At 36.9% G+C, this 10,439-nt stretch overlaps 1 protein-coding gene across 8 annotated transcripts; it reads right to left on the bottom strand.

Moving 5' to 3' along the window:
• Positions 1–169: 169 nt before the first annotated feature.
• Positions 170–9,154, bottom strand: LOC107862218. Of its 8 annotated transcripts, none has more exons than XM_016707720.2 (12): positions 8,392–9,154; positions 7,702–7,959; positions 6,546–6,788; positions 6,216–6,365; positions 4,674–6,124; positions 3,496–3,569; positions 3,291–3,375; positions 3,077–3,205; positions 2,876–2,982; positions 1,864–2,021; positions 1,244–1,327; positions 509–647 (listed from the first exon to the last, which is right to left on the bottom strand). In XM_016707720.2, the coding sequence occupies exons 1-11, from the start codon at positions 8,830–8,832 to the stop codon at positions 1,292–1,294; spliced, it is 3,132 nt and encodes a 1,043-aa protein (XP_016563206.1). In that variant the 5' UTR covers positions 8,833–9,154; the 3' UTR covers positions 509–647; positions 1,244–1,291. The 8 variants fall into 8 exon arrangements, with proteins under 8 accessions (XP_016563203.1, XP_016563201.1, XP_016563202.1 ...); XM_016707719.2 differs by having other exon boundaries at positions 1,244–1,335; XM_016707717.2 differs by lacking the exon at positions 1,244–1,327 and having other exon boundaries at positions 170–647; positions 3,291–3,372; positions 8,392–9,151.
• Between the last annotated feature and the right edge of the window lie 1,285 nt (positions 9,155–10,439).

The following is a 10,439-nucleotide window of genomic DNA, read 5'->3' on the forward strand; positions in this document are numbered from 1 at the left end:
ATACAAATAATTAATACATGCATCTAATAGAACTAAATCATTATCATTTTAATAATTTGAAACAATATCTATTGGTATAAATTTGTACTAGCAGTTAATTTAGTGAAAACAATTCAAAACACAAGTCTGTTTTTCCACCAAGGCACAAATAAACCATCAAACTTCCAAGTAAAGAGAATCTCCAAAACAAACTGATATTAAACACACTAATTTCCTTTTCCATGGGCTTTGTACAACAAATCACTGCCTACACAATAAATTAAAGAATGGAAAACGCATCAACGAAAAGAAAAGGAAAGCAAATACAACACTAACCAGGGGACAGTAATTGCAAAGAATGAAATGAATATATAACACAACTAAAGGAATGAAAAAAACAAAACAGATTTTGCTCGCTTTAATGGCGTTATACAAGTAGCGTACTTGTGGTTGATTCACCCATGTAATGCTTTCAATAAAGCCACAAATTTGAAGAGACTTTCTTCTGAAAACCACTTCAGCTTCCATTTCTGAGGACCTGATATAGGTTTTCTCTTCACGAGTTTTGTATCCTCGACTGCCTTGCCCTCCTCCAATGAAAGAGGGAACTCTGACATGACACCTTCCAAAGTCAGGGTCACACAAAAACAATCTTTGGTTTCAATTACCTGAAAGTTAAAGGAAATCCAAAATGTCAGCTCTGTGATGTACACGAAAGAATAGTATAACAACTAGCTAAGGTGCATTTCGAGTCTCTCTCTGTTGAAAAACCCACAACCTAAAGACCTTACATATCAATCAGTATTGCCTAAACATCCAAAATCAGACATGATGAAAGCAGTAAGAAAAATGATCTTATACCCAAGAAAATTGAAGAACAATCTGCAAAAGACCCAAAATAGGATCAATATGTGCCAGCCCATGTAAAACACTATATATGAATTTAAACAGTTCCAGAACCTTAATCTGAACTAACTAGGATCCTGGTTCGTGTCAACTACTGACAGCTATACTCGGCTCTAAATTCCATGGGCAAGTCTAAACCTTAAGGTTGATCCATAAATTTCAGTATTAGATTAAAGAGGGTGCAGTCTCAACACTGTATCAGTTTCTCCAGTTATTAGAAAAGAAATTTACAAAATAAAACCCCTACAGTTAGTGACAATCTAAAGAAAGGCAGCCCAGTGCACTAAAGCTCCACTGTGCGCGGGATCCGGGGAAGGGCCGAACCACAAAGGTTTATTTTTATTGTACACAGCCTTACCCAGCATTTGTGCAAGCGGCTGTTTTCACATGACAGCAACTTTATCAGTTACTCCAAGGCTGCCCCCTCAGAGTTCGTGGCAATCTGCCAATCTAAATTGAATAAGAAGTCATCTTAAATTCCTTACTGGCATCTAGTCAAAAGGAAATGGTTAGAGAAAGTTTAAGAAATCAGCACAGCAGCAGATCCTGAATTCAAAACTATTTACAAAATAGAAACTGGCTGATGTATCCACTAAAGTCTAAACTCGTCTGGAACATCCTATTTCATCTGATCAGTGATGTGATATAGTCAATAAATTTGGTAATAAACTAAAATCAACTTTAAAGTATCAAACAGTTCAGGTAATCAAAACATTATTCCAATTTGATGATTTATACGTGACAACTTTAATGATTTTTCACATTCCAAAAGATTCTCTTTCTACATTAGTTAACAGAATCAATTGCACTGACACAAAAATCTGTGGACACAAGCACGCCAGCAAAACTGAGTTATACCTAATACCAGATGATAAAGATAAACAAAATAGTTCAACAAGGGGTGAACCATTGAAGTATACCATGTACAAGATGTTGCTAGATTGATAAGAAACAAATGCTCAAAAACAAAAGTATTACCACTTCTGAAACACTGACAATGGAACAACAAGAGTCCAACGAGAAATAGGAAGAGCAAGATACACTCTCAGAAAGGGAACCAAGCAGGATTACATCTTCCATGCAAAGGAGTATATGCCTCCCAAGCACAAATAGTGATCTTGCCAGCCATGAATCCTCTGTCAATTATAAAGAAGTTACATTAATCAACCTACTTCAAACAGGAAATTCACAACTGACGTGTTTTATCAACCTAACAAAGTTGGACAATTCTGACAAACAATAATAACGTACTCCGTCGAAGGACAGGTAGACAACTGTTCTCTTTGTCCAAAAAACCTAAAACTCTCCCTTCACACACACACACACACCCTAAAACCCCACCCCAACCTACCCACCCAACCACCCAAAAAGAAACAGAAACAAACAAGAAAAGTAGCAGGAGACATAAGGAGAGACTAATAACAATGATGATGCTGGCAAAAATAGATGCACCACGTTGGGGCAAAAAGATTGTTTTTTCTTTTTCGTTCCGCTTCTTTATTATGGAGGCAAGGAGTCAGCTTAGATAATCTGTTATGCAAAATAATGGATAATTTCTGTCTAGCTATCTAAGTTCTATGTCTCATACCACTGACTTCACTCTTTTTATTTCATGTTGGTACCATTTACTGCAATCTTATTTGCTTTTACAATCAACTTGAAACTTCTTTGGATAAAATAGAACCAGCTGAAGTTATTGCGAAAAGAAAAAGTTATTGCAAAAAGGAAATCCTCACGAATAAGCAACCTTTTTTTACACCTAGAACGCTTTACTCCAACTAAAAGCATTTAGCTTTGTAAAACTGAAGCTGCAACATCTCAATAAGGACTTCTGACACAACAAGCTCATAACATACTCAAAGGATAAATACGTCTATTAACTTTTTCTTGACATCAGCGATGAACCTATGAAGAGACCTCTCTGTCCATGTTCAACTACATCAGTATAAGGATGAATCATATAGAAAACTGCAAGAACAACTAGAAGTACCTTTCGAATTGTTGCACCAGAACATCACCATTGAATACTGAAGAATGCTCATCTTCAAACCTCTACAGACATGTCTTTCGAACAGGTCAGCCTGAACCTTCTCCAAACTGTCATTCAAATTGCAAAAGTCAGCACCTGAGGAAATGGTAATCGAAGTAGAAAAGATAATACTCAGAAGTTTGTAGAGCCAAGGTAGATCACCTTTGCAGAGAACAGTTATTTTCAATCACATGTGAATCAGCAAACCCCAATATCAATAATAGTTCTCTGGACACGTCTATATTTCTGGTCACAAAGAGGTAGGTTGTGTCCCGTTCGAAGCACACTCTACTTAAAAAGGATGGAAGAGAATAATAAGGTCTTCAGAAAAGTAAAATGCAAGCAAAACAATGGAAGTGAGGCAGAAGCCACAAACCTTACAATCTGAAGCCCCAAACCCACAAAAATCTCTCTCATCTCTTGCGTACCATGACAGCCAACTAATTTTAAGCTTGAACCTGCTAAAAGCCAACAGACAATAGTGCTTTTAAGCATGCAGCATCAGTTCGTTGTGTACAGAAGTAATCGAAAGAACAATAACTTCACATCTTATAAAATGTTCATACCACAGTAAAGCTAACCTGACCCATCACATGAGTTTTCAAGGAGTAGCACATGTAACTTATGTTCGCTGCTCAAGGTTACAGCTACCTCGCTGTACATTCAATGGGATTACAGTAAATAACAATGAAAGAAAACAGTAGCTTAAATAACTTAGGCTCAGAAAAGTAAAAGCATGTTGGTGCCCAGAAATGAACTATACCAATTAGCAACAATCCCTAGATGATAACATCCAGACATTTGATATATTTTAGCAGAAATAGAGTTAATGTCCTCGGACGACGCAGGGGAAAAAAGCAGGCAATGGAAAGACTCGGAAAACAAAAGGCGAGTGAATGCTTAGGAAAATCATAACACTTGGCAGTAAGCATTGGAATATCTTATCGAGGCATGCCATAATATTTAGTATAAACACACTCATACTTGAGATACAATTATCATCTTGCATAGTTCAAAAGACATGTAGCTTCCTCATGCCATATCCACAGATCCATCATTATTTAGTTTCTTTCCCATGGATGGCACACATTAGAGAGCTCTTTCCACGTAAAACCAATTTTTTTCCTGATGAATCAAAGAATCATTTCACTTACTATGTGCATCAATATGGTGCCAAAAAGATGCAGTTTTTAAAAAAAATAAAATAAATGCAAGTTGAAATTTTTTTAGCATTGATCTTCTTTACACTTACAATAATTAAAAGAACTAATTAAACTAGTCCTTGATCATAAACCTATCTAAGTTTTTCCCTCCTTGACATAAATTAGTAGTAGTATATTTATTTGATCTTCAACAGCAGTTAGAGAATTTCATTCAGCCCTTCTGCTAGCAGAGGCGACAAACTTGAATACCCATACGTAGTTCACCAGCTTTTGTTACCCTGACTTGTCCCAAAAAGGCCAAAACCTAGACATCCTCCACACCTTTAAAGATGCCATGAACCCTGGAAACTACCATCTACAAGCCAAATATCACTTCTCAATGCAATGAGATAGCTGGGCATGTTGACGTGAGGGGGTGACAACTGATAAAAGAAAGTTTTTTAGAGCAGTGGCAGCTACTAGAAGTTCAAACATGGGTTTAAAATGTCAATACATTCTCAAGGAATAAGATAACTAGATATGCAGGCTGATCATTGAACACAAGAATTCGGTGAGCAAACTAAGATATACTTGAGCAAAAAGAAAAAGGTGACTACCTTTCACTGAACTGAGAGTCTTTCTCAAGCAAACAGTTGCATAGAAGGTGTCTCTGACAAGATTCATCAATTCCAGAATCTGCAGCTTTGCTGTTAAAGTAATTCTTAATAAGCTCTTCAGCCCCAGGTAATAATGTAGTTCTCTCGGCATGAGGTTTCCTGTCACAACTATCAAGGGATATTCTCATCGTACTTTGGCAAGAAGCTACCTCTGAAGCAAACGGTGTTCCGACCCCCCTGTCTTGAAAACCATTTATATCCACATTTGACATTTTAGGTTCTGCTTCTTTATTTTCCTCGCACAATGAGATTATTCTCCTGGCAGGTTTCCTCCGACGCTTTTTCTTTTCCAACCAATCAGTGTCCTGCTTCACAACTTGTACACTTTCTACACTTTTTCTGTCAGGAGAAATATGCCCTTGCCGAGAGTAAGTGTCTGGTTCTCTGACCACCATGCAATCAGAGGTTCCCTCGGTGCTTAAACGTGCTGGGAATCTACAATTTATTTTTATCGGATACAATTTGTCATGGTATACATCCATGGACAGATGCACTGGTGAGCGGCTCTCCGCACTCCTTTCTGAGACATTGTCGATAAGAGACTTATCAACTGGAGGCATTGAGGTCAAATCAGGGAAATCATCGTCGCTACAGCTTGTAGCACTATCAGAAGATGCAATTGAGAAGGACTCAGCAGACAGCTGCAGGAGTTCTTCTTCCAAGTTTTGGCGTCTATGCAGAATGTCCTCCTTGTAGTGAGGAGGTGATCCTGTGCTAGCCACGGATGATAGAGAATCCAAAATGTTATCAGCATCAGTAACTGGTGGAATATTGATTTTAGCACTCATTTTAAGACCCCTTCGATTTGGGAAGGATTCAGACTGAGGGAACACCGTATTTGGATGTAGAAGCACTTCATCATTTATAGGGCTAAAATTATCCTGATGTCGGCTTCTAGCAATCTGAATGGACTCTCCTGTGTGGTTGCGGGAAAATCTGGAGTTGGGGTAATGAAACATACTGATATTAGTGGACGTCTCTGCAAATGAATTGTCAGATTCTGGTATATTTGTGCTGCTGTCATCTCCAGAAGCCAGCATTGAATCGGATACATATTTTGAGGTCTCACCTACCTCTTTGTCTCTAGATCGGGTCTTAACTTCGTCATCTCTGTGATTACTGGAAACAGTCTCTTTGCCTCTAGCAATACCAACAAAATTGTTAGAAGAGTCATTTATCCAATCTTTGAATTCCTGCAGCCACACATCAGATCTTTCCTTCTTCATATTCTCAATTCGGTTCATCAACTCAAGAATTTCAGCTTCCTCATCAGAAAGGGCATTCTCCTCCTTGCTTTGATTGTCAATATCAACAGACACGGATTCTATATCAGAGCAAATGGAAGTGTTCTGTTCTTCAGTCTCGATACTAGCCACACGTGAGAGCCTCTTCTGCAGTAGGCATATCAAAATGAGCTCAGAACTATCGAAGCTTATAGAAAGAGAATATTTATTTAAAATGAGCACCTAAGGAATTACCGACCCTTTTTGCGTTAATACTTCCTTCTAGTTTGGCCCCATCTCTTGCTGGTGAATAAAATCCAAAGCTAGCAGGCTGTTTTTGCCTACTGGCAATGATAATCTGCCGCTGCCATAACTCAATTGTGCAAATTTTCTTTTCATCAAGCTCCATCTGTAGTGTGCAATCATGGAAGAGAAAAATGGTTAAATCCAAAGATTAAAAGGTTAGACGAAGAGGTACATTCCTCAGACAACCTCTGCAGTAGAGGGTGGACAAGAAGAAAATTTAATTACAGTGAAAGAAACAGAAAAGTTACACCAATAGCCAAAAGATTTCATAGAGATAACTTACCTTCTCTGGACTCGGAAAGAAACTGAAGACTTGAGCTCTATACCAACGAGAATAGCATAGAGGATTCCCCTCAAGCCACAAGCTTTGAAGAGATGACAGACCCGCAAGAATTTCCATCTCTGAGAGATTGGAGATTATATTGTACGAAATATCAAGCCCATGAAGTGACTTTAAATTTTCAATTCCACGCAAGGTTGTTAGAGCATTGTTCCTCAGAACAAGCTTAACAATATGACATGAGACCTGCAGTGACAAAACTTCCATAAACCAACATGTTGATCACGTTCATGTCAACTTCACCCAACAGAAAGAAAGGTACTGGAACAACTAACTTAAAATTATGGCACATCTATCCAAAGTGGGGAATTAGCACTTGATAAATACTATCTCATGAGACGCAGTTCATAGACAGTAATTTATGATTGAGTATTACTTTGGCTCTCATAACTTCATCCCTTCCTTGCAAATCGTTTTTTAAAAAAAATAAAATTGGATAGGTTACTTCCTAGCAAATGGTTATCAGACCAACTTGGCAGGAAAGTCTTTGAGACTACACTCTGAGTGATTTACTACACGTTTCATCACATGCTAGAGTAAAGAGTTTTCATTGTGACATAGCAGGTACCCAAAGGACTAGTTGAAGGGTACGTGCAAACTGGTCCTGACATCACCAATATAATTTTTTTTTAAGTAAATAGTTATTGAGCACGATCTGATTCAGTTAAAGCATTTTCTCGTTTCCTTGTTCTTCACTCCAGCAAGGAGGAGCAGGGAGTTTCCACTAACTAATCGGATACTTGATAAGAAAACAATTTGACTAAATCATTTAGAATTGACAGTGCCACAGCATTCATAACTGCTCAAAATTTCATAAAACTTTGTAATGATTCTCAACACACATCATATGCTGGAGACTTGAGATGCTATGAATTTATTGACCTGCCAATCAAATGAACCATAGCACTTGATATGCTTTACGGAGATTCGATTGAATTCATAGCTTGGTCAAGCACAACTCCAAACTTACGAAGTTCTACGATCGTACTCAGGAACAACATGTGAAGTTCTTTCAACACTCATAGCAAATATTATTCTTTTTACCAGACAGTAAAGCATTACATTATCGAAATTTTCAGGATGAACATGCAATATTTACCCCACTAAAGGAAGCAATGTTTCTCAGCTGGTTGAACCCAAGATCCAGATGCTTCAATTTGGTACACTTCCGCAGATTATCCACCTTGGTAAACTTGTTTCTGCTCAAATCAAGAGTTTCAACAGCAGGAAGAAGTTGCAATGACTCGTCCATCAGAACCAAACCATTATGAGCACATGAAATAAATGATAACCGATTCCAATGCGGAGAATTCTTTATATCAGCAATCCTACTTGCAAATACATGCTTAAGGGCATCCTGAAACAACAACCAATCACTACACAAACTAAGAGCCCTTTATAAATAAAACAAATCTAGTATAATCCCACAAAGTGCAGTCCGAGAAGGGTAGAAGGATGCTTCCAATAGACCCTCAGCTCAAGGAAAAATAGTCCAAAGCAGTCCACAAAAAGAAAAATCAATTGACACCAAAAATCAATAGCAATTGTAATTCACATGCAAAATCCAACAACATGCATACCAGTATAATCACACAAAGTGGGGTCCGAGGAGCATAACGTATACGCAAACCTTACCTCTACCTCCTTAAGGTAGAGAGGCTGTTTCCGACCCTCGGCACAAGGAAAAACAGTCCAAAGCAATCCAGATAAGGAAAAAAAATCAATATATACCCAAAAAAAAAAAAATCAATATCACTTATATAATTCACATGCAAAATACAAAACTCACAGTAGAATTATGACATATCAATTTCTCCAAAGTATGTCTTAATTCCAAAAGTCCTCTAGCAGCAGAAGTCGAGAGATCACATCCTCTAAGCTCCAAAACCTTAAGTCTCCCAAACGGCAATAGCGACAACGGCGTAGGATCCCTAGCAGGCGCTGGAAGCACCGAGACCACCTTCAACGACGTAAGCAGCCTGAGAATCCTCCGAAGCTTTTCGAGTGCACGATGGTCACCTAAATCAGATACATAAGCACGTAAATAATCAACAGGTGCACCTGTAAGAAGACTTTCGAGTTCCGACAACGATTCAAGCCGAGAGTGTACGTAGTGAAGACCAATTGGATTCAATTTTAGTACTAATGTTCCTTCAATTAATGACTCTACATTGTTCTCCACGAATTTAACCAGTGAATCTAAGTATCTATCGCCGGTCACCAGCACCATCGTGAAACTAGGGTTCCGGTGAAAGTAGTTAATTTAGAGAAAAAATGGGGGCTTTGGGGGAATCGAAGGCGGAGAAACGGCCATTGCTATTGAAGAATGAAGGAAGACTCTCTGGGTAGCGACGGGCGGGTCCGGTTTTGGGTTAATGATTGGATTTAGACCGGTTAGGGAAAGCAATTTGCTGGTAGACACGTGGCGTGTTTGGGTGGGACCACGATGCGTTGGTAATATACAGATCCAGCTATTAATAATCTACGTATTTATTTAAAGTTCTAGCGTATGTCATAGTGGTTCAATCAAAGGAAATTTCTTGCCAGTTTTGTTAACTTTATCACCTTAATTTGAAAATTATGCACCTGAAAGTTGATAGTATTTTCAAACCTGAGAAGTGATGTTGCTTTATTTTGATGCCACATTTCAGGCTTACAAACTTTTACGTGTTAGGTTGACATTTTGTACGAGTTAACTTGAATGATGAATAAATAATATGAGACATTATTTTATTAAGTATTTGATTTAATATATTAATTACTCTTAAGATTATTTATTTAGTTCTTTATATTATAGTGATGATGTAAATTAGAATAGCTTACTTCAAAATAATTTATTTTTAAATAATTTTTTAAGTGATAAATTAACTTTTTATTTTTTAAATTGGCTAAGCCAAAATAAATTTCTATTCCATTTGGATTATGTTTTGAATGGGGCATGAGACTTGGTACTAAATGGAGTGAATTGAATTTGATTTCTTTTAAGTCGGCCGAATGATTAGATATAGTATTTTCATATGTTTCCAGGAACCATAAAGGATTAATTTTTTTTTTTCAAAGAGTGTATATATGGTCAACTTGGAATATATTTCTTGTTTGATAAGGAATTTAAAGAATAGTATTGTACGAAGCTAGTAACCTTACACGTCAATCTTTTCAAATTGTTCATTTATTTTTTCTTTTTGGGTACGTACTTTCAAGTATATTTCCACCTAAACAAGTAAAAGAACATGCTATCATAATAGTTTACTAAGGGCCCGTTTGCCCATAAAAAAAAAATCTTTTTTCTTGGAAATTGTGGTGTTTGACCATGAAAATTCAGAAAATAATTTTGAAAAAAAAAATGTAAAGAGAAAACAGGTTTTTGGTGTTTTCATAATTTTTCAACTCAAATTTCAACTTTTATTATTATTACATATAACCTCGATCTTTTAAATTTTTACATAAAACTCTCCTTATAACATTACTTTTTCAATATTACTTATATAGCAGTTTTAAATAAGAGAAAATGGTCAATTAATCCTCCAACCTTTAGTCAAAATCTCAATTACACACTCAACCTTTATGGGAGTCTCATTACCCCCTAAACATTTTTTTACTATATTTTATACCCTTCCAATTGCTGACCTGTCATGGAAGATAAGAACACCCCCATTAGGCGCATGAGTTGAGCTATTAACCCTTTAAATTATTATTATAAGTGTCATGTGTATAATACACATCATTATTTTTAATTATTAATTAAAAATACACGTGTATAATTAATGTTGTCTTCATCCTTCATCTCCAAACACCATTTCCTAACCAAACTGCCATAAAATTAGCAGCAATATCAAC

The sequence above is a fragment of the Capsicum annuum genome, chromosome 3, assembly GCF_002878395.1.
Source record: "Capsicum annuum cultivar UCD-10X-F1 chromosome 3, UCD10Xv1.1, whole genome shotgun sequence".
Lineage (NCBI taxonomy): Eukaryota > Viridiplantae > Streptophyta > Magnoliopsida > Solanales > Solanaceae > Capsicum > Capsicum annuum.